This window comes from Macrobrachium nipponense, chromosome 39 (assembly GCF_015104395.2).
Source record: "Macrobrachium nipponense isolate FS-2020 chromosome 39, ASM1510439v2, whole genome shotgun sequence".
Taxonomy (NCBI): domain Eukaryota; kingdom Metazoa; phylum Arthropoda; class Malacostraca; order Decapoda; family Palaemonidae; genus Macrobrachium; species Macrobrachium nipponense.
The window spans coordinates 50,261,137-50,286,394 of NC_061099.1; the positions used below are offsets into that span (position 1 = coordinate 50,261,137).

At 39.6% G+C, this 25,258-nt stretch overlaps 2 protein-coding genes across 2 annotated transcripts in view; both read right to left on the reverse strand.

Annotated features, from left to right (window-relative positions):
• LOC135210458 (DNA repair protein complementing XP-A cells homolog) overlaps positions 1-6,832 on the reverse strand; it is a 158,474-nt gene extending 151,642 nt beyond the window's left edge. The window contains exon 1 of the mRNA XM_064243353.1: positions 6,738-6,832. The gene's annotated coding sequence lies outside the window, so the exon portion shown is untranslated. The remainder of the gene's footprint in view (positions 1-6,737) is intronic.
• A 3,367-nt stretch (positions 6,833-10,199) lies between these two features.
• On the reverse strand, positions 10,200-19,754 carry LOC135210338 (uncharacterized). Its single transcript, XM_064243227.1, has 4 exons — positions 19,645-19,754; positions 13,421-13,508; positions 13,054-13,176; positions 10,200-11,311 (listed from the first exon to the last, which is right to left on the reverse strand). Exons 2-4 carry the CDS (start codon positions 13,503-13,505, stop codon positions 11,184-11,186), a joined length of 336 nt encoding a protein of 111 aa, XP_064099297.1. The 5' UTR covers positions 13,506-13,508; positions 19,645-19,754; the 3' UTR covers positions 10,200-11,183.
• Positions 19,755-25,258: the final 5,504 nt, after the last annotated feature.

A 25,258-nucleotide genomic window follows, 5' to 3' on the forward strand; every position in this document is an offset into this window, starting at 1 on the left:
ATCTGCCCTTACATTCCTTTCTCCCTGTACGAATTCTGGTGAGAAGTTTATCCCCTTTCTTCTGTCCACAGAAGAAGATCTCTTGCTGTTTCGTACAGAGAGAAGGAATGCGTCCCCCCCTGTTTCCTGATGTATGCCAGAGCCGTGGTGTTGTCCGAGTTTATTTGCACAACTGCTCCTGTCATCTGACTCGAAACTCCTTCAGAGCAAGCCACACGGCTATTAGTTCTTTCCTGTTGATGTGCCAGGAAGACTGGTCCCCCATCCAGGTTACCTGGAACACCTCCCTTGGTTTCCAGAGTCGCCCCCCAACCTGTTTCCGACGCCTCGGAGAACAACACCAGCTGGGTTTCTGGGATTGAAGAGGCAGTCCCTGCGAGAACTTGTCGGGATCCGCCCACCATGCTAACTCCTTCTTGATTTGAAGAGTAATTGACAGGGAGAACTTCAAATCCTGAGAAGGACGACTCCAATTCCGATGAAGAAGAATTGGAGTGGTCTCAGGTGCAACCTTCCTAGGGAAAACAAATTGCTCCAGTGAGGAGAGCGTCCCCAGCAGACTCATCCACTCCCTCACTGTGCATACTTCTTTCCCTAAGAAGGTTGTTACTTTTTCGAGTCCCCGGGCTATCCCTCTCCTGTACGGAAAAGCCCGAAAACTCAGAGAGTTCATCTGGATCCCCAGATAAACGCACTCTTGAGCGGGAATCAGACTTGACTTCTGCAGATTGACCAGAAGTCCTAAGGAATAAGTCAAATCCAGGGTTTTCTTCAAGTCCTTCAGACAACGATCTCTGGAATTGGCCCTTATAAGCCAATCGTCGAGATAGAGCGAAATCCTCACCCCTTCCAGGTGAAGCCATTGTGCCCACATTCCTCATGATGGCCGTAAAGACTTGGGGGGCCGTGGAGAGGCCAAAACACAGGGCCCTGAATTGGAAGATTCTTCCCCCCATCATGAATCTTAGAAACTTCCCTCGAGGAAGGATGGATTGGTACGTGGAAGTAAGCGTCCTGTAAGTCCAAGGACACCATCCCCAGTCCCCTGACGGAGTGCTGCTAACCCGAGGCAGTGGTCTCCATCGTGACTTCTTCTTTTCGACGAAGAAGTTCAGGGCGCTTACATCCAACACCGGTCTCCATCCTCCTGAGGATTTTGGAACTAGGAACAGGCGGTTGTAAAAGCCTGCCGAAAGATGATCTGCCACTAGTTCGATCGCCTCCTTTTCCAGCAATCTGGTCTACCGCTAGTCGGAGGGCTTGATTCATGATGGGGGTGCCCTGTATCTGGCCGTCAACTCCCTCGGGGTATTCGTCAAGGGAGGCCTCGAAAAGAACGGGATTAGATAGCCCTTCCTCAAAATAGACAGGGTCCAGGCATCTGCGTCTTTCCGGGCCCAGACTTCTGCAAACTGTAAAAGCCTGGCGCCTACAGTTGTCTGAAGGACTTGAGTCTTCTTTACTTGGGAGGTTTGATTGACTTCGTAAAAGTCCTCCCTCTTCTGTTTGGTTTCGACCTCTGAACGAAGAGGATCTAGAGGTAGATGCCCCTCGAAAGGGTTCCTGAGAGGTCGGCTTAGCTTTCTTTGTCTTAGTCTGGAAGGTAGGGGCGCGGATTCCTTGCAGACTGTGGCTAGAAGGTCCTGCGTAGCTTTGGCAGAGAGAGCCTTCGAAATGTCTTGAACCAGGTGTTTAGGAAACAGCTGTGTAGAGAGCGGGGCAAAAAGCAAAGACGATCTCTGAGCAGTGTGAGACCGATTTTGTTAAAAATGAGCAAAATACTGATCTTTTTCTTCAAGACCCCTGCTCCAAACAGTGAAGCTATTTCGCTGGCCCCATCTCTCACCGATTTATCCATACAGGATAAGACACAATTCAAATCCTCCGGAGAAAACGTGTCCGGTCCTTGAGTTTTCTTGGCTAGGACTCCGAGGGACCAATCGAGAAAGTTGAAAACTTCCCAAGACTCTAAAAATGCCTTTTAGAATGTGATCCATTTCATTCATTGCCCACGTTGTTCTGGCCGAATTCAAAGCTGATCTTCTAGTGGCGTCTACTAGTGCCGAAAAATCTGCGTCAGCTGAAGACGGAAGGCCCAGTCCAAGGGTTCTCCTGTCTCATACCAAAATCCTGTCCTTCCTGAAAGCTTCGACGGAGGGAAGGCAAACCATTGTTTTTTCCCCGCTTCCTCTTTAGTACGCATCCATGAACCGAAACTCTTGACGCTTTTTTTTTTTTTCTTTCTTCATAGAAAGAGTCGGCTTCATTCTCACACACGAAGATCCTTTCGTTGCTTTCGCTGTGGAGAACAACGAGTGTGGAGAAGGAGGAGCAGTAGGGCTCAAAGACTCTCCGAACTCCTGAAGGAGAAGTTCTGTGAGCTTCTTGTACGAAGAAACTGTTGCGATGTATTAGTTTCTCCTCAGAGGCTTCCTGGTCTTCTTGAGGAGAACGAAAGGGGATGAGGATCCTTATGAGAATCCTTAGATGATTTCCTAGCTGGGGTACAGTGCGATGAAGGAGACAAACGTCATTGAATGAGGCAGAAGAGTTCCAAAGTAGCAAAGGCGTACAGGAGAACGACGAGTTGTAAAACGAAGGGCGCTTATCCGAAAATTCTTGTCTAAACTCGCATTCTCTAGAAAGACCACGTCTATCCCTAGGGAAACTACGAGAGGGAGAGCGCCCCTGCTAAGATCCTGGCGCCGATCGCGAGGAGAGCGGCTACTAGGCGCCGAGCGCCTATCCTGTTTACAGGGCGCTTAGAGGAATCCTGGCGCCTACCAAGCGGCGAAACGTTGCTAAAAATAGGGCGCCTTTCAGGAGCAGGCGCTCGAGAGGCTCTTGATGCCTACGAAGCGGGAGAGCGGCTGCTACGCTCCGAGCGCTTAAACGGAACAGGGCGTTCGGCGAGATCTTGGTCCTTACCGAGGGGAGAACGTCTGTAAGGCTCCGAGCGCCTAACAGAAGCAGGGCGCTTGAGGCGTTCTTGACTTCTAGCAAGAGGAGACCGATGAGGAGTAGGGAGTCTCGAGAACGAAGAGCGCCTACTAGGAGAACGAAGCAAACGAGGATCAAGGTGTCTTTCTCCAGGAGAACATCTACTAAAAGAATGACGCTTTACCAGGAGCAGGGCTCCTACTAGACTCTTGATGTCTTACAGGGGAGGAGCGAACTCCATGCGATGAGCGCTACCAGTCAACGTTATCCCGACGCCCACCCCGACTACAGTAGTCGGAAGGAGAAGTGCGCCTACTTCCAGAAGGGCATTCCCTAGGTTTTCTCTGAGAAGACGAGGAGAAGAAAGAAGAGACGGCGAAGACGAACCAGTCTTCTATGACCTGAGCGACTCTCTCTTCTTGCACGAACTCTAGAAGAAGGAGAAACAGAAGGGGCTGAGCGTCTACCCGAGGCAGGAATCCGATTTGAGGAAATATCTTCATAGTCCAAGGAGCGCCTATCCGTCGAATGGCGTCTCGACACTCCGAGCGGGAGTGGTGTTCCTCTCGTGAAATGTTACGATGAGTAGAAGAATCCTCAAAAGAAGGAGAACGCCGATTGCAAGGAGAGCGCTCTTCCGACGAAACGCGCCTCGATCTCTTGATCGGGAGAGACAAATCCTTCCTTCTACGCGATCTCGATGCCAAGGAGTCCGCCAAGGCTGTGATCTGAGCTTGTAGGGGCCCGCTAGTACTCGAGAAGGAGAGTCCCCAGGATCTTCTCCGAAGCAAGCTCGTGCGAGGCGCGGGAGAAGGAGGGCGATCACCGGGATCTCCTAGGCTTCTTTGCTTGCAAGGAAGCTACATCAGAAAAGTCTTCTGGGCTGGACGCTAACGTACTGAAGGAGCTCCTCCGCAGCCCTCTTCAACGGGCGTGACGCCTCCTTAGAGCTCCACCCACGCTTCGGCGAAGGAGAGGATGACGAAAAAAACAAAAAACACTGGCGAAGAATATTCTTCTTCTTACGATCCAAGGGCAGCCTGGAGCGAACTTTCAGGATCTGCCCGAGGGGTGGGGACGCCTGACCGGTGGGGGCTCTCCCTAGCCCTCCTGCGGCTTTCGACTTTCCTCCTCCACTGGAACTGGGAGTCTGGAAGAGGTCTAGGCCTGGAGGCACTAAGGAGCCGGTCAGACGCACCCTCCACATCACTGGGTACACTGCACTTATCATCACTGACACTCTTACCTTGCTCAGTACGAAGATTCTTGTCTTCCTTCAAGACAAGGAAGCTTTTGAGGCCGCCGCCTCCGAAGACGAATCTACGGCTTCGGTGCGGGGAGCAGGAGCTGAGACCTGGAGGAAGGTTCTAAAACTACATTAATGTTAGTTTCATTCTCACTCATTCTCGACCGCTCGAGCTCCTTGAAGAAGCTACGTACCCTATCCCTTTCAAGTTTCCTAATATAAGAAGAAAGAGCCTTATATTCATCTTCGTTCAAAACCTCACACTCTTGACACGGGTTACTAAACGAACATTCATTCCCTACCATCCTTTAACACAGAAAGTGTAAGAGGTCCACCGCAGCTTTCGGTAACCTCACCTTACATCCATCGGTCACACATACTCTAAACAAAAACCGGAGTTTTGGAAACAGAATCAAAATCAGACATTCTACAGGAAAATCCAGCGCAAAGTCAATAACGGTCCACAATAAGCGTATGCAAGCCAACATAGAGCGAATACGTCACCAAAATGTTCAAATCAATCTCCAGGCCAGGCAAGCGAGAAATGAAGAATATATCGGAAGAAACGACAACAGTTGTTATCGCTTCAGCGACAGAAAAAAATCTGGCTGGAGAGATAGATTGGTTCATACTCCCAATCCCGGCCACCCAGCGGCGGGTAAGGTAGAACCACCTGACCTACCTGTCGCGTTTGCCGCGAGATTTGAAATTCTGTCGGAACGTCGGAGACTATAGCTAAGTATATATCTGGCAGGGAAGTTCATGTACAAAAATTCTGTACAGCAGTACCCTATCGTTCTAGAAAGTACCCACAACTTTTAAGCAGACCACATCCCACAGAAGGAAATGTGCACTAGGTAGGGTATTTTTCTAAATTTACCCAATAGGCTACCCAGTAGCTAGGTTAGTTTGAGCAGAACTATATTCCCCAATCCAAAGCCCCAGGTTTCCACTGTGGCTCCCCACTGCTGGGTTTTAGGAGGGTCAGGGTAAAATACCGAATGGCCACCTGGTGGCCACCTCTTCAGTTGCATGACCATCTTTCCTGAAAATCGGAAATTATGGCCTTAATTTGTGACTTGGGAGAAAAAACTTACTTCAAGAGGAGAGTAGAGGTCTTGAGGTGTTGCTTCGAATGGACGCTGGCTCTTGCCTAATGTCTGTCCTGGGTTACTGGACATGTTAAAGTACTTTTTCGGGAAGGTGGTCGTGCTACGGTAGAGGCCGGCCATTCAGTATTTTACCCTACTATAATGGGTTAACCATCTTTTTCAAATAAAAGTATCATTATTTTGAGAATAAAATAGCTAGTATACAATTTAGGCCACTGGCCAAGCTCTGGGAACCATGAAGCCATTCAGTGCTTTAAGGAAAATCAACAGTAAGAAGGTTTGAAAGGTGAAAAAGGAGAAAAAGCTCACAGTTACAAAGAGAATATGAACAGAGGTAATGTAAAAAGAATGAAAGAGGTTGCAGCTAGAAACCGAAGAGATGCTGCAACGACCATTAGGTAAATCCTTGAAACTAATGCCTACAGTGCAGCACATGAGGAACACTGACGGCACTAACCACCTATATGGGGATTGGAATTTCGGGTAAAATTGGAGATTACCAATGCATCCGTCTCTGGTTCAGTAGCTAAATTCTAATTGCTGGTTAGAGGTCAGGTAGCGATTGTTGTGATGAAAGTGCCCCAGCGTCTATGGGTACAAGTGGTGTGCGGATTTAGCACAGGAAATGGGAAGTTTGTTGACACAAGCGATTCTGCAAACATCGAGATGGCGTCAATCTTTAAAATATTTGGAGTTGTAAGTAAAAACTTCGAAAGCATTTTGGGGTTGTGGGCACTGCATTGACCACCCTTTTCATTACCCTGTTTAAATCTTAAAATATGGCCTTAATTTATAACTTTGGAGAAAATAGCTGCTTCGAAAGGAGAGTAGAGGTCTTGAGCTCCTGTTATCACCACCAACAACTCGTGACTGATGACCATCTCCGGTGTCAGCACGTGTTTAAAAGTACTTTTTGTAGTAGCTAAGGAGAGGGTTATGATGGGATAGGCTAACCATCCATTTTTTGACGAAATTACACATAGTATTAGAATTTAGTTTTAATCAACAATAGGCTTAGGCTATAAGTAGTACCTATATACCTTTACCAAAGGGCGTCAGCATTGCGCCTAGGGTAGGTAACTGGGGGTGCACCCCAGCTCTGGTCATAGCACAACCAACGGTCGAATAGCTAATGTAGTAAGGGCGGCCTACCTTAGCCAAATAAATCATGAGTAGGCCTAAGATGTGACATGCCTACAAATATGACAGTAATATCCTAAATAGGCAGGTAATTAGTACCTTACTACCTAGTAGTAGTAGGTAGGTATGCCTAGTACTAGGCTAGTAGCATTGAGTTGCACTGTCAATGACCTGCACTTGCGTCTAAAGCCCTAAAGCCCTTGACGTCGAGACGTTATGCTTTTCGGGGCATTATTGAAGTAATAAAAAGGGTAAAAAAAAAAAAATATAAAAAAATATGGGGCAATTACCTACTTAACAACAAGTCAATGGTAGTTGGCGTTCAGCTTCGGGGTTACCTATGTTTAAGTTAGTAGGCCGATGTAAACAAACAACACGAAAACGGGCGCGCAAATCCCGATTGGCTAGTATAGCGAAACATTCAGTCTGCCAACACTTGAAAAAATAATCGTCAGTTTACTTTATATACTACTAAATCCCTAGAAATATAACCAACATAGTTTCAGATATGGTCGCACTCATATATGTTAACTAAGGAAATCCGTTTTATTGATGCACGGAAATGAACAGGCTTCAATTTCAAGTGATTGCATAATAGTAATACTTCATCTACCAGCTTTCGTTAGGATATCAGATAAATTTTTTAAACTATAACGTTGAAGATTGTATAACGAGAAACGTTGAATTTATTTTTAATAGTGTTCTTTGTTGGTATACTGTCATATAGTTATTTTTTTTAATGATAGTTCCAGGCTCTTTCTAGCCATTATTCGCTAAACTCTTCCGAAAGGATTGCTACCTTTACATAACAAACACGTGTTGCTGGTTACGGATTATACAACAGTTATACGTCTAATAATGTCAAATTTCTCTGAACAGAGGTATAATACAAAGTTGAATTTAATTCCTCAGTCTAATTAAAGAGATCTTGCAACGAACACGTGTTGCTGGTTACGGATTATACAACAGTTATACGTCTAATAATGTCAAATTTCTCTGAACAGAGGTATAATACAAAGTTGAATTTAATTCCTCATTCTAATTAAAGAGATCTTGCAACGATACATTAAAAGAGCCTTGCCATGTTAGCATTGTTTGCATACGAGGAGACTTTTTTTTGGCGGCCTCGTTATTTAAATATTTTTGTCTCCGTTATCGGAATGCTAATGTTTAAAGTATGTTATATTGTAATTATTTCCATAAATAGCTTTTTCCGGGAATAAGGATATTTAATTTACAGCCAAGTTTCCTGTCCCTTTATCTTTTGACGCGGGGCCACTCGTGAATAGCACTGTGGAGCTGCAGCATCCCCTGTTTTCACTCAAAAAATATTAATAACATACAGTGTAATTATTTCTTTTACCCTACCTTCTTTAAAAATTGTACATACTATTTAATACTATGGTAAATCATTCAGCTGGGTGGACGAGGATTGGGTATTTAGAGTTGGTACTACGTTTGTTTTGATTAAAATAGATTCTAATACCACAGCTGACGATCCATATATATATATCTATATATATATATATATATATATATATATATTATATATATGTGTGTGTGTGTGTGTGTGTGTGTGTGTGTGTGTGTGTGTGTGTGTGTGTGTGTAGAACCTCCTGGTCACTTTTTACCAGATACATAATTATGTAATTGCAGTAGCTACAATGCCCCCTCTTCTTGAAGTCTTCGTGCTTTTTTGGATACGCTTGTCACTACAAAGCCTTCAGATCCAATTGCACTTGGATCTTAAGGTTTTGTAGTGACAAGCGTATCCCCACAAAAAAAAAAAAAAAAAAAAAAAAAAAAAAAGCGAAGAATTCGAGGAATTAAGAGGGCATTTTGGCTATTACAATTACATATGTGTGTGGGAGGATACAGACCCTTCTAAAAATAATATCGATGGTTTCGTTCACAAGTACGTTGGTGAATACTAAGCTTTCTACGTCCACGATGCGATTGGTACTACAGCTCAGAGACGTGGTATTCAAAATATCGATGGACACTACCAGCTAACAACCTAGTATGATAATACAAACCACCTAGTATGATACTATTAGTATCCCCTAAAGATGTATAAGGAATGATGATCTTATTCAGTGTTGGCTATTTCATAAGTTGGAAGGTTAACTTAGGCAATTATAAGGCCTATATAGGGACTTAACCCGAAAATCATGGGCAGATTCATAGCTCTATTATCAGAATTTTTTCTCCTGAATGATAATGGTGGTAACTTGACTTCTGGAGGACTTTAGAAGCGTTCTTGATAATTGCCCAAGTTAACTCCACTCGGATACCACGTAGTACGCCCCGTGGACATACCAGGAGATACTCTTCGATGTCTTCAAATCTGCACTAAGGAGGTCCCCTTCCTCTCAAATACGAGTGACCTCTCTCGACAGGTAGATGGCGTCCCCTTGGCGTTCATATTTGCCAATATATGTGGTACATGGCGCGGATGTCGAGGACAGAACCTTCAATTACCACCCAAAACCGAAGATATATGCTCGATATACAGACGATATCTTCATCGATGCTGACGAAGCCTGCAGTATGCCTTGAAGAGGAACTCGCCTAAACTTCACTACTGGATATAGCGTCTAAGGCCGACTACCCTTCTTGGAAGTAAGTGTTGAGAAAAAAAGGAGACACAATACTACCATGCAACAAAAGGAAACAGCTGACGCTTGAAACTCTAGGGATGTGGTAGCTGAGTACGTGAGACATGCAACCCCAGGCTGTTCCTCAACGAACGTTACTCAAGCAGATCTCGAGTATGTTACAAAGTTATTGACTTATTAGTCAATAACAACATACGAAGACATTTGGACATGTATGTACCAGCACACCAGTGATGACGCCTACTTCACTGAGAAACATATTTGTATTACAATATGATGTTTCTTCAAGGATAAAGTCAAAGCCTCGAAGAGGATCTTGTCAGCGGTATGACACTGACAAATTCAGTCTTGATAAAAAGATAGTATCGGACAGCAATGCTATTAACTTCAATAGAAATTGCATAAGAGAGAAAATATGTCCAAATATATCATATATAGTATATAGGTATATGTGGGTTTTTATAAATACATACACACACACACACACACACACACATATATATATATATATATTATATATACTATATATATATATATATATATATATATATATATATATAAAGGTTTTTGACACGAAGGAAAAAATGAAAAGTGAGATAGCCAAGCACTTTTGGTTGCACTAGACCATGTCTTGGCTATCTCGCTTTTCATTTTTTCCTTCGTGGCAAAAACCTTTATTTATACATAGCATCACGTTTTATATACATCGTGATCAAGTTATTCATATATATATATATATATATATATATATATATATATATATATATATATATATATATATATATATGTGTGTGTGTGTGTGTGTGTGTGTATTTATAAAAATACGCATATATATATATATATATATATATATATATATATATATATATATATATATACATATATATATATATATATATATATATATATATATATATATATATATATATAGTTCCATAGTTTTTTACATTTTTGTTTACGTAATAATGCTTCCTCTCGGGGAAATATGTCCAGAGAAAGTGAAATATTTCTCTGCTGACGATAAAAGCAATGATTAAAATTCACTGTCTCTTGACAAAGACGGAAGAGACTGGCAACTAACTGTTTACACTTGTGGAGGCGACAGCATTCTTCCAACAAGCCAAGGGTAAGAAAAAATTCTGGTAAGCCACTAAAATACAATATATTTGTTGCGAAGCCATCAGCGAATATAGCAGATATATGCAGGGGGTCAATCACGCACCATTAACAAAATAAATAATAGTATTGTCTTAACAATAACTTTGTGAAAGAAGAGAAGATTTGCACCACTAAAGTCTCTGCGATTACATCAGACAGCTGGAAAAGTGGGAAAAGAAAATTACGGTCTAAAATAACTTTTCAGGATGACAACCGACATTTTGGAAGCATAACCTACTCGGTCTCATTAGTTCATGCAAGAATTTACTTTACTAAAGTGTATAACTATGATACTAAAACCTGGAAATCCACAGTGTTCGAGACAGTAAGAAAACAACGCAAGATAACTCAGCCACGGGTAAGCTTTTAAAATTCTGATCTTTCGATTCCCTAAGAGATTAACTTTTTTTCCCCGGGAAAGGAAATCTGCCAAAGAAGAAGAAGAACGAATAATGAGAGCTATCTGACGTAACCAGTACAACCATTTGGTGCTTCTGTGAAATCATAAAATGTCTACAAGAACAGTTCTTCCTCATCTGTCATATACGAAGAAATGTGATATTGTTCACCCATCTTTAAGAAGAAAGAACACGACATAAATATTCACGTGAGAGTTTCCGGAATTTGACATCCAATGGAGCGTATTAAGGGTGGGGAGGAAAGCTGGTTGGATATCATCCTAGACCTAGAGTTGAGTTTCCAGTGTCTTAAATACATGATTGAAAAGAACAGAAGAGGCAAAATTACAAATTTGGTTTTGACCTGATGACATAATTATCTCCGTTTATAATCAGCTTAATAGATCCACTGGATATCACCTCACGCCTTTGTAGACGTATCTTGATCATCATTGTCGAATGAGAGAGAAGAGTCGTTCAAAATTCATCAGAATGGTGTTGGTTGCTCTTGGAATATTTTTTCCATCTTGGTTATTCTTCTCTCGTTTTTTTATCTTAAATGTTATTTTCTTTACTTCCTTCTCTTTCCAGTTTCCATCATCCTGACCAAGAGTCCCAGGTAATTGGTGAATCGGTGGTGGCAGTCCAAGGAGTCGCGGCAGCCGCTCAGGGGCATGTCCAGCCTTGGTCCGTCGGGTCCTGCCGGTGGAGAAGACGAGAAAAATTAGGTGTGGAAAGATCTCAATGTTCTAAGCTATAGTAGATTCACCTCACCGGTGCATCTGATGATGTCTAGGCTAGTCCCTTACGACGCTCCTGATTGGCTGTTGATAAGCCAGTCACAGGGCTGGTAACTCTCAGTCTCACTCGAGTGTTCACATGGGCAGGGCATATGTTCCACCTCTCCTGAGGTATACGTTCGAAAGACGTATCCCTCAGGAGCGATAGAACATGCATCCTGCCTATGTGAGGTCTCGAGAGAGACAGAGTTTCCAGCCCTGTGATTGGCTTATCAACAGCCAATCAGGAGCGTCGTAAGGGGCGGGCCTAGACATCAAATGCATGGTTGATGTGAATGTACTATAGTTGCAATACTAATATCTATTATATTAAATGCCTCGAATCGCACATAGTTATATACCAGGAATCTTAGAGATGATTCATTAAATATCCCTTTTCTAAGTGTCTCAGCGTTAACTATAAGTTAGCATGAGCTAAAATATAATTTTGCTGATTGTCGCCAAACACTGTTCAGAGAAATAAATGTGAAATATTGGTTGTTTTTAGTTTTCTATAGAAGAAACCTTTATTGAGCCGGCTTTGTCTGTTCGTCCATACTTTTTTTTTGCCCGCGCTTTGACTATCTGCCATCGTATCTTAAGAACTACAGAGGCTAGAGGGCGGCAAATTGGTGTGTTGATCATCTACTATCCAGTCATCAAACATACCAAATTGCAGTCCTCTAGCCTCAGTAGTTTTTATTTTATTTAATGTTATCGTTATCCATCATCGTGCTTATGGCAACGATATAGGACAGCCCATCACTGTACCTCGGCTGAAAGTTTCATGAACAGAGGCCCATAACGCATTATACGATGCACAGAAAAATATTCTTCAGCGCATTTTTTATTGTTTACGTGTTGTATTACAATATCATTTGTGAAATGCAGCATCCAGAATTTTGGTATTTCGCAGCTGCTAGCTACTATTTGCAACCGAGGAGCAGTAGGTACTATGAGTTATAGGGAATAGTAAGCGCCGTTGTAAAGGCATTGCCTCAACCTATAACAATACACGCCCGTCCCTAGAGTTTTTTTTGTAAGGAGAAGAGGGGGTGGGCGGTTCGTTTTTCCCAAAACTGGGCCTTTTCTTCTGTAAATGTCATTGCATATATAGGTACTATATAAAAGATGAAATACTTGAAAATGTTATTTTAGTTATATTAAGAAGAAAAATTGGGTATGCGGTCTATGCTCTTCTACCCGATTAGATGTTATTCAAAGTACTGACTATGGTTATCAGAATTTTACTTATAATGTTGAAAATTTGCACTGAAATTCAAGAATATTTCTTCAGTTTTATTGATTGATTCACTATTATGTTAACGATAACATGCATATTACTTTATTTGTTATATTATATGCTTTAACTTAACAAAAAACCATAATTATTACTTTGTAAGTACAGTGCAATGAAAAGGATAGTCACAGAAAATATGGACTTCCAAAAATTTTGGCGGGGCGGGCCGTTCGACACCCCTCCCCCTTTGGTACGGGCCTGTCATACAAGCAGTAGGTATCGTGAGAAATAAGGAATAGTACTAGCAGTAGGTACTATGAGTTATAGGGAATAGTACTAGCAGTAAGTACTATGAGTTATAGGGAGTAGTACTACCAGTAGTATTAGCAGCAGCGATGTGTCTTTGAAACGGCTCTACCTACCATCGATAATCCTGATGTCGTGAATCTCGGGGAGGGTCTGCTGAAGTAGAGTCACTAATTCCGGGTTGAGGTCGTTGAGGTAGTCACCTCGGGACTTGACAAGTTTATGGACGTCAGAGCCACCTTTAATGAAGAGACCATAGCCATTTTTTATCCAAAGGCAATTAAAAGATACTCTGTACTATGATGATATTCTCTTGTTAGGTTAATCTTGAAATTTAGATAGAGTAAGTTGCATGATTTGATGAGAGAGTGAATTCATTAAAGGTCTACTTTGAAGTGCATCCGTATTAAATACAAAGCATATTACAAGAGTGCAAATAGATGTGTTTTCTAAACAGAGAGAGAGAGAGAGAGAGAGACTCACCATGTAGTACAGCGGCCTGTGTTGGTACTCCAGCGACCATTACGAGCACCAATACCACCAAAGCAAAGGGCACGGGGCTCACCATCGCCTGCAAGTAGACGCAAAGAATTCTCATTTGGACAGATTTCCTTTCATGCAATTCATAGTCCAATCGTCATTCATACAATATGATTAGTTAGAAAAACTACTTATTTAAAACAAGCACTGGGGTCTTTAAGTTACATAACGTAATTATTACCAAATATATGCATAACAAATGTTTATTCTCGAAGAACAATCTAAACTGGGTGGGAGTACTCATATCTATCCATATATATATATATATATAGATATATATATATATATATATATATATATATATATATAACCTGTAACCTGTTTCTTGCGGAAAGCTCACAGAGCACGAAAACTCACGTCTAAAACAGAGTACGAAAAGAAACGCGCCTAAATAGGGCACGAAAAGAAACGTCTTGTTTTTACTAAATTATATCAATGTAGGCCTAATGCATTCCTTCAAGTTCTGTGTTCCAGTTCATTTGGTTTTATAACATTCATCAGCACTATCATGGCTTCTGATGAATCTTAGAACTATTTAACAGACTTGTCTCTCGCGTTACAAAACTCCTTGTTTCTTCTCCCCATGCAAACCGCAAGTCTCTCTCTCTCTCTCTCTCTCTCTCTCTCTCTGACAGACCACAATCCCTTTTGCCTGGGTATAAATTCTAGCAACCCTGAGACACAAAGTAAAACAAATGCCCATCGCGCCACCAGCACATTTTCAGCTGGTGCTTTTCTTCTCTCATTTTCACAAAGCAAAATTACTCTTGGGAAAACGGTGTTTCCTCAGCAGCAAAGAGATAACAAAGAGACATCCCTCGGCGGCGCACTTGACGAGAGAAAGACCTTGCTATTCAACCTCTCCACGTTTCTCTTCCTTCCGGGAACTCCATCTTAGTGAGTCCTAGGCTTATCAAGCACCCGTTCCGTAGGGATCTGGCCGCGGCGGTTGGGAGTGATCGATTAAGGAAATCGGAACTAGTAAATTGTATTACATATCTATATAACTTCTGAACTAACAGTAGTTGTCATTGGAAGCTTTGTTAATTCACCTCGAAACGTGGTTCCTTCTTTTTCACCGCTTCCGAAACGACGTCTGACATGAAAGTGGCTAAAAACGAGAGGGAATTGGGGTATGAGGCGGAAGTTGGCCGTTTTTATGTTACTACGCAGTAACGAAAGTTAAATAAAGCCTCCGGCCGTCTCATTATGATATAAGATTCTTTCTCTCTCTCTCATGGATGGTTTTATGGGGTGTCTATCTATGCCAGCACCTGCTTGACAAGGTTTTTCATATAAATGTAGAGATATACATATCTAAACCAGCCACTGAAATTGATTATTTAAATATAGATCCATGAGGCAATGAATCAGAGTCAGTCGGAGACGATCAGCAATACACTCGAGCGCGCATGTAGTACTACATACTATATCATTCTTATGGTCCTAACTATCATCACTGGTCATGGTGTGCGCATGTGAAATGACGCATGTCTTCGACGTAAATCCTATCTAAGGGTATACAAATCCTGCAAGCTCCTATTGAATGAGGGGATTCTCTCTCTAGCAAATCGGTAGTGGACGAATCCCTTATCTGACCCCTTTCCTTTGATAAGCTACTTATACCGTGTCCTTTGGGCTGTTTACAAAGGGTGGTTTCACGGCGGTCTTGCTGGTTTTATTGTATTGTTCCTTCTCTCTTTGGTTTTATTCTACTGCCTATGGACTCCACTTGAAAAACTGCGAGTTTCGGTTTCGTGCTCTCTCTCTCTCTCATACCAACGCAAAAGCACAGACATTCATATTAGATTATACGAAACTATCTGAGATAATGGCTATAATAAACCGCATCTTATACTGGAAATCTACTTACCATCATAATGATCATCGGTTTATTGTTAAGATGATGATGATATCTCTTAACCTTTCAATTCTCCGTTCCGTTTTCTGAGCATATGTCAAGGAAAATGTTTCATGACGCACCAGAGAAATATTTGCCACGCATAATATGGAAGTGCATTATTGTAATTAATAATTATTGATAGAAGGAGCTGTGAATTGATTCTACGGTATTCTTACACCATGTTTCACTTTCAAACTTTTTGTTCTTTAAATATCATAATAACATATGATTTTATTAATATAACAATAATGGACAGTGGTAGATGAAGGGTTTGAAAAATTGAATTAACGAGAACTGAACTGTATGGGAACATCATGATAGAAGAATTTTACTGAGAGAGAAAAGTACGTCGTTTGAAAGGAAGTTAAAGGACATCAAAACAAATAATTGAATTATGCCAGTAGACGAATATTTAAGTTAAAGGATAATAAATTATCAGAAAAGACTTCATGTACTCGCAGGATGAATGGGAGCAACGACTGCAGATTTTTTTTTTTGGTTAGGGATTAAAAATAACATCGAACAAATAGTTCTTTGAACAAAAGATACAAATGGAGAGACGGTGTCTTCGGACTTAACGCGAATGAGAAAAGAATGATAGAACTGAATTATGCAAGGATTAAATTAATTAATGGAAAGTTATTAATGGTTACTGAAGTGAATGCTGAGAGATTTTGCAAGATGGAAAGACACAGGGAGATGAAGGAGTTTCTAAACAAGTTTCAGCGAGGCGCTGGGAATTTCAATGGGTTGCTGACCAAGATGCGCAAGGTACAAAATTAAGATGGAAAGGGTCTTAAAGGATAAATGGGAGGAGGGGATGTTCATCTCTGTAAAGATAAATGAAAAAGATGAAATTATAAGAATGACATGGCTATGAATTTACAGTGTACCTGAAAATAGAAGCGGCAAGCTTTGGATGGGCAAAGTAAGACAGTTAAATAAGGTTATTAAAAATGAAAAAATAGTGACTGCCAAACCAAAGAACATGGGTTTGTAAGAATTTAAGAGTAAATAAAGATGTTGTTATATTTGAACACACAGAAAGCTTGAAATAAAATTAATAGAACTGTGACGGAAAGCGGTCGAAATATGGAGGGGCATTTTTTTTTAATAGTGGACAAAAATTCACATCATGAATGGGAATCTTGTGTATAAAAACGAAGACAGAAGAGTAACTACTGCTGGAGTGAGTCTCAGATAAGAGCGCATTATGTAGTATTCTTGGTTGCTCAATATTTTACACAGGAAAAGACCGTGACATAATTCGTAGAATTAGCAGATGTAACTCGAGTCATATTGATGAGATAAGGAATTGTGAATGAATTATAGGTTAAGTCATGGCAGCAGACGATGGAAAGGTTCGATGAGTAAATGAAAAAAAGATGGTTCAAAATGAGAGAAGAGACAGACCACAGGTTGAGTGAGGCAAGGTGCAGACGCTCGGCGAAATATGAAGAAAAGAAAACCGTCTGCGGAGGCCAACCTTCAAATGCATCATAACCTCTTTGTTGAACTAACTCTCCTCTATGGGAGCAAAGTGTGGGAGATAAAAATTGGAAGCTACTGCTGAGATGGACTGCCTGCTAAGTTTATAAGCTGGTATGAGGACTGGGGAAGCTATAGATGTGATAAAGTTGTTTATATAGAGCCAGAGATGAATAAAGGCGTTCTGAAATGGTCTGTTCACGTAAGAGAACAGAAGACTGGACGCCCGAGAACTATAGTAGATTCACATCAACCGTGCATTTGATGTCTAGAGCAGTCTCTTACGACGCTCCTGATTGGCTGTTGATAAGCCAATCACATGGGTAGGGTCTATGTTCCACATCTCCTGAACTCTCTCGAGAGACAGAGATTCCAGCCCTGGGATTGGCTTATCAACAGCCAATCAGGAGCGTCGTAAGGGACTGTCCTAGACATCAAACGCACGGTTGATGTGAATCTACTATAGTACAAGATACAGAGGAGTGGAGTGTGCACTTGGGTGTGGCTGATGACACACTAACATATGGAGCAACCTGTTCTTATTTTGAAGACAGATGAACCCTATTCAAATGGAACAAGCCCACAGGGTTTATTGGCTTGAAATTCAAGCTTCCAGAGGATATGCTGTTCATTAGAAAGGAGTATGAGGAGGTAAAAGGAAATACAAAAGGTAGAGATCCCACTTATTATTAAAAGAGAAAAAATGAATTAACAAAAGGATAAAAACATATTAAAACACCAGGAGAATAATATTAGGGTAGAAATGGAATTAGCAATTTTCATTCAGCAGTTAGAGGGTGAATGTGGCAGTGTCCGTGATATTTTCTTTCACTTCATTCTAGAGGAAAAGGGTAACTTGTAAATAACAACAACATTAATAATAATAATAATAATAATAATAATAATAATAATAATAATAATAATAATAATAATAATAATAATAATAATAATAATAATAATAATCTGTCTTTTTGCACGATGATTTTGTATTTTTTTTTATAAGTCATGTTCATTAAAATCTATGGGCAATGCTTAAGATTATTTTCACTCAGATGGTTATACTTATATTACGCCTGTCTCATAAAATCTGTTGGACAATAATCTTTTCTTCAAGATTCTCGGGAATTTGTTCAAAAAAGTTTTAAAATCTCTTTCTCTCTCTCTCTAATGGATCTTCTGAAGTATTCGTCTACAGAGTCAAGACAGAAGTTTTTGCATTAAGCAATAATTTTAAACCTTTCGGTGGAATAGAACGCCCAATTCGCAGAAAAACTCGAAGTCCAGGAGATGAGGTATACAAACCGTATGGTTTGTTTGTATGGTATTTTTACGTTGCATGGAACCAGTAGTTATTCAGCAACGGGACCAACGGCTTTACGTGACTTCCGAACCACGTCGAGAGTGAATTTCTATCACCAGAAATACACATCTCTCGCTCCTCAATGGAATGCCCGAGAATCGAACTCGTCTCCACCAAGGTGACACTCTAACACCATACCGACCACGCCACTGAGGCGCTCGTAGGTTTGTGTTTTGGCCTAAGGATTGATAATGGCAAGTGTGTGACAAAGGCAGATGACATATCATATAGACTCTACGCCTACAAGTATTCAAATACGATCACAATAGTTCATAAAAATATGATACGTTTGATGAAGAAGTGTATCGCTTTCGGAAAAGCTAAATTATCCTGAGAAGACAATTTTAGCAAACTTAGATTGCGTCAATACCCGTGATTGCATTCCAGGTCAAAATATCACATTCTAGCCTGATAAAGAATATGTGTTAGAGTCAATTAAAGAAATCCATCGAGTTATTGAAAGTTTACAAAGGGAGAAATACCGGAAATTTGCAATTACTAGGCTTAGTGATCTCGGGACATAGTATATATCTAAGGACGTACAATTAAGAACTTACTATTTCATCTAATATTTGAGAAATATGAGTTTGTTTTTATTCTTCTGTCTTCGGAAAATGTTAATGGAGAACTGTCTTCGAATTGACAGGTTTCTTATAAAATTATTCTTGTGTAATGTTAACCGGTAAAGAACTACTCGTAAATTCAGTCTTAGAAATCAGATCAGCTCACATGATTACGAAAGCAGTATTTTGTAAAGTTAGTGAAGTTAAATTCCATGTTTTTCCTATCATCAAGCGGACAGGTAATTCAGTTCTTTAATACGACTGAAAGAAAATCATGCAGCGGTTAATTTCTTGAGAATGATTTGCAAAATGAAATGTTATTTTAAAGGCTGGAATTGAAAGAATGTTACTAACATCTGTTAGAATCGTCTACTTTCGAATGCTTAAAATTTAGTTTTTATTGAGGATTTTCAAATGAACAAACTGCTTTTACCAAGTGTTTCTAGTTAAAGACAATGTTTTCTTCCCACCGTCTAGGTTAAGTGATTTTGTAATTACAGATATATCGTATAAACTATATGCAAAAATAAAATATTAGCCTCGAAATTGACATACTACGCAGAAAAGGTCGCAAATCTTCCTTCAATTGAAATGGGAAATTGACAACCATATATCCGAATTTGGAAGATACGCGTTGAAAATTCAGTTTTGACTCAAAAGAGTAATTTTATTCGCTAATGTTCCAGGAAACATTTAGAGTAGAGCAAAGAATGAATTAGTGCTCGTTCGTCTTGTTGAAATGTCTTCTGCAAGATAATTTTGCGAATTCAGGATCTTGCAAGACTTTCACTGAATTCTTAAATGTAGTGCACGAACCAACCATCCCCCTAAAAAGACTGTCACAGACAAATACCTGGTTCTAACTGTAGAGATAAAGTGGGAAGAGGAAGATGAAAGGTGAAATGGATGTTGATGCTGATCGGCCGGAGAAGAGACTGGTGGAAATCTCACGGGTCAGTTCGTATTTATACCAGATGATGGAGAGGGAGATTCGCGGGGACGTATGACGTCTGCCGTTGACGTCCTATTTTCCAAGTTGGATTTTATTCTAAAACAAAGTATTGAGACTTTCCAAATGCTGACTTGTCACACTTTGGTGTCGGGAGAAGAGCGAGGTCGCTGACGCGATGAAAAGAAGCGACCAGGAGGATGCGGAAAAGCGCGTTAATCAAAACAGTACATGGCAACTCGACGGCACGAGGCGCTACACGAGGCACGTGAGGGCGAGGAGAATTGCAAGGAAATTAAGTTACCGTCTTAAGTCGCTCACATTATTCTCGAATCCAAGAGCGTTAATAAAAGGCAGTTCCAGAGACACCTCTCATAGCATTGCAAATGACTTAAGGTGTGGCAAAATGCGATTAACTCTTTCGCGGGACAAACCCAATTTGGCGCTAACTGCGAAGAATCAGTACTTTAAAAGCTTTAAATTAAACCGAAGACATTTCACAGCCTATTCATTACTTTACCTATTAGAATAAAGGATGATATTTACTTGTTCATATCTACCCAAAGTTCATCTGTTTTTTTCCTGAAAACAATTTTTCATTTTAAATAATAATTTGAACCTCCCCCGTTATTGGTGAAATAATTTATTACGGCAAGTGGAAACGGGCACCGACACCGTGGAACGACTGAGAGAGAGAGAGAGAGAGAGAGAGAGAGAGAGAGAGAGAGAGAGAGAGAGAGAATCTGTGGAGTGTTTATGCAACATAAAATTTTAAGAACTATTGGAATGTAAATGACAGAATGGTAACACGGGAAAGCTTCGAGACAAATCACTTCACTACAAGAACTGTTTGAAAGGTAAGGTCAGTTCAGATCAAATGTATAAAAATGTCTCCCATTCTGCTATACACAGGAGCGTCATCTTTTAGCAGTGGGTGGGGTGGGGGAGATGGTGACGTTCTGAAAATTATACGGTTAATATTGACGAGCGAAGCCATATTATAAATAATGATATATGGATGGCATTAAGGGGAAAAGAATGACTGATTTATCAATATGAGTCAATCGTCAAGTGTTATATGGATGACATTGAGGAAAAATGATGACTGATTTATCAACATTAGACAGTCGACAAGTTTGTAAGTCCACAATTTACAGACTGGCTAAAATACGGTACAAGTCTTCTGTGACATCCTCATAGCAGAGTTCCACTTAACTCTGTAGAGACTACGATCAGTATTTAATATTACACATTTTTACAGTAGAAGTAATAAGGATAAAAATAAAGTTATTATTTTATGCTGGAGTATATTATAGGATTTATAGGACTCCACTGAGTCTAAAATAATACTGTCCTATAACAATAAAAACATTTTACTCCAATATGAGTTTTAATATATAAGATTAGAGATGGTAGCATAAGAGGCAGTAGATAAGTGAATGACAAGAATGAGAATGTACTGCTTGTGACAATACTAGTGGAAAAGCAAGAGAAAGTATAAAAGAGGACAATACTGAATGAATTGATTGTTGAATGTATGAAATGAAAATTTTGCAAACAGTGATTACATTGTTGGATGATAAGAGAAGCAGCGGTGGAGGACAGGGATGCATAGATTAAGTTAAAAATAGCTAAAAAAAATATATGTTCACAAATTTATTAGCTACGCCGTGAGGGTCAAGAGAAGACGTCCTCGGTGAACATGACAGATCATAAGATGGTTAAACCCAAGGATCCATACAGACCTTGGTTAAACCCAGGATCCATACAGAGAAGGGTCAACTAACGCGCAGATATGGTAGGGTAAGGGCTGGGCGACTGAGAGATGGCGTTGCGTGAGCCCCCGCTGCTCACAGTCAAGAATATCTTTGGAGGCACATTTGAACGAAAATACCAAAACAAAATATGTCTTCTGTTCTATTTTATGTTTATCCGGTCTCTGAGGATTACTTTTATGGTTCTGACCCTACTTCATGTTTATCCTGTCTCTGGGGATCTTTTATAGTCCTTAATCCACAATCTGCTTAGGATCTCGGCATATAAATACCAACAGTCCATTACAATGTTTCATTAACTAACACGCAGTCTTGAGGTAAAAGTTTCTGTAAATATAAGTATCTTGTTTAATAACAATCGTAGAAAAGCTAAGTAACCATGCCAAACAATTGCGCAGTTTATGGTTGTTATAATACGAAAAAGAAAAAGATGAAGTTTAATCAGGACATTCGTTTCTTTCGGTTCCGAGGGATGAATTTTTAAGAGATGCTTGGATACAAGCATGCCGACGCTCAGACAAGAGTAATCCAGGTCATGCCGTGATTTGTTCTATACATTTCTGCAAAGAAGATTTTACTGCAGACATAAAGTCACGTCTCCTTGGTATAGAAAGACCCAAGAATCAACGGATATTGAAGAAGGATGTAGTTCCATCTCTTTCTCTGCTCAAAGGTAATTATTTATTTGTACCGATTTTCATGAATTTTACGTTGAAACCTAATTTTGCCAGGAAAATAAATATATTTCTCTTGGGAAAAACATAGAAATTAAGTACAGCATACAACCAAAAGCAAATGATAAAATAAAAAAATATCCTTTATCAAGTGAATGAACATTAATGCTCATTTCATGATATAAATAATATGTGTAATTCCTAAATCTCTTTTTGGTCGCACCTTACTCTATTTAGTTCTTTTTTTTTTCCTTCCTTTAATATCTTAAAACTGCAAAACTACTATTTGTCTAGGTCTATGTGACACTTTTAAATAGCTTTTATATATATATATATATATATATAGATATATATATATATATAGATATTAGAATATATGTATGTAGATATTATATAGATATATACATATATATATATATATATATATATATATATACATATATATATATATATATATATATAGATATAGTATATTTATATATATCAATAATGATAATTGTAAACAATCAATATGTTTATATATTTCCATTAAAAGACATTTCATTGAAAAGTATAATGCACTAAGAAGGGATACAGTTTTATTTGCTGTATTAAAATAATTACTAACACTGCATTATATAATCAATATTCGTTTACTCTGTTCCAGATACTTGTTCGGCAAAACCATCTAGGAGGTCTATGAATTATGAACGACGTAAAATGAAGAAAACTGCTCAACGTTTGATTAGCGTCGGTGAAGAGGAATTGCATAACTGCGATAGACCTACCACTTCCAAAAGAAAAGAGAATACAGTTATTCCCAGTGAGGAAGTGCAGACTGCATTAGACATCCAGACACCTGAGATGGTCACGAAGGAACAGCTTTTGAAGGTCAAGATGGAAATGCAAGAGGAGATACTGGAATTGAGGAGGCAATTGCAAGAAGCAAGGGAACATAAGAGCACGCCATATGTAAAGGAGAAGACTTATACTAGGGAAGAGATAAAAGTGATATTTCAATCTATATATCTATATTTACTGAAACTCAAATGGATGCATTAATTGATAAGAAACATCCTCATAATTGGTCCGATAAAGACATTGCTTTGGCTCTCACTTTGCGAAGTTTTAGCCCCAAGTGCTACAAATATTTAAGAGAAAAAAAAGGCATCCCTTTGCCCTCTGTCTCCACACTTAACAATAGGGCTAGACATTTCAATTGTGAGCCAGGGTTATTAATGTCTGTGTTGTGTTTTATGAAAGTGAAAGCGGAGAGTTTATCATCAATGGAAAGAATTGCAGTTATGTCCATGGATGAAATGAATTTAGAAAAAGCTTATTCTTATGATAAAGCCGTAGACATTATGTATAAACCTCATGATAAAGTGCAAGTTGTCATGGTAATGGGACTTATAGGTAACTGGAGACAACCAGTATATTATGCATTTGATGAATCAAACGTTCAGGAAACTCTTTTAACTCTAATAGAAAGTTTGAAAAAGCCAACTATCTTGTTGCTGCATTAGTGCATGATTTGGGTTCGTCAAATCTGTGTCTGGAAAAATTTGGAAATATCTGCAGAATCCATGAAAAATTCTTTTAAAAATCCAAGTGCAGACAGGGACATCTTCGTTTTTGCAGAGGCGCCTCATCTCATCAAACTCATAAGGAACAATTTCATCAAGTCGGGTTTCAAATTGCAAGATGGCAGTATTGTGTCGGATTCTGCCATTCGTGAAACGTGCAGTAAGAGAAAGACAGAATATGGCCTTTCTTACAAATTAAATGAAAGTCATTTTAACCTGATTGGACAAGAAAAGCAACGTGTGAAACTGGCAGTGCAACTGTTATCCAGCACAACTGCAAATGCAATAGCATTTTTGGGTGAGAAAGGCCTGTTAGAGAGCAGTGATTGGGAGGAGACTGCAAAGTTCGTATCATTAGTTGACGAGTGTTTGATATCATGAATTCTTGTACTGTTTATGGTGACAAGGCATCCCGAAACGCCTTTGGAATTGATTATGAAAAACAGAAAAATGTTTTGCATGAAATGATGGACACCATGAGAACCATGAAGGTGGCAAACTCAGGGTTTAATTGCATGTATAAATTTCTAAAGGGAGTGATTTTGTCATGTAAGTCTCTGATAGGCCTATATGGGATGGTAAAGAAATTATATGGTGTTAAATTCATTCCTACAAGAAGACTGAATCAGGATGTACTTGAACACTTTTTTGGATGTTTACGTCAAATGAATGGGCCATATGAAAATCCTAATTCAGTAAACTTCAAATTCTTCTTAAGAAAGTACTTGCTAGGGAAAGACATTGCGCTGTTAAGTGAAAAAACCCCTACCGAATGCATAGAAGAATTTGATATCCTTAACCAGCAAATGCAAACTCCAGCAAGTGCAATGCGAGAGAGCGAGAGAGAACTATCTGTAGAAATATGCCTGACAAGTATTTTTTTCAAAACAGTAGAATGTGACTTTGAAAATGAAAATGAGGACGCAATAGACTTGGGAGAGGAACCTAATAATGAGACAGAGGAAGACAAGAAGATTGATATCTGAAGTGATTGAAGAAGAATCTCTTCAAGACATTGAAGGCTATATTGTGAAGAAGTTTGGATTAAAATATCCTCATTTGGGAGTTAAGGCATCAGAGGCTAACGAAAAAGAAAAATCATGGCTTAGTACTATTAACATGGGCGGACTTCATGCTCCTTCTGATGATTTCATGTCTCAGTTATCTATCATGAGAGAAATTTTCATTGCTGCTCATGGTGATACTTTAAGAGAAGGCAAAGACTGCATAAAGTCATTAATTTCAGAAATGGAATTATCGGGAGTTGATATTCCCAAAGATGTGATAGCATTTTTTTCTAAAATTTCTGCGTTCTTTCGGATGAGACATCTGAACAAAGCAATTGTGATAGATAAAAAGAAAAAAGAAAGTGTCGTAGCATGAAAAAGAAATTTATGAAATTGTGAATATGTTAACTATGTTTTTTCTTTTTTTCACTTTTTAAACTGTACAATGAAATATATGATTAAAATAGTTTTGTTTTTATGTCATCTCAATTTTCTCA

Excerpts from the sequence above, each read along its gene's own strand:
- LOC135210338 (XM_064243227.1), bottom strand. The coding sequence starts at position 13,505 with ATGGTGAGCCCCGTGCCCTTTGCTTTGGTGGTATTGGTGCTCGTAATG. Across the intron at positions 13,177-13,420 it reads ACAGGCCGCTGTACTACATG|GTGGCTCTGACGTCCATAAA; the intron begins GTGAGTCTCTCT and ends TCTTCATTAAAG. Across the intron at positions 11,312-13,053 it reads CGACATCAGGATTATCGATG|GACCCGACGGACCAAGGCTG; the intron begins GTAGGTAGAGCC and ends CTCCACCGGCAG.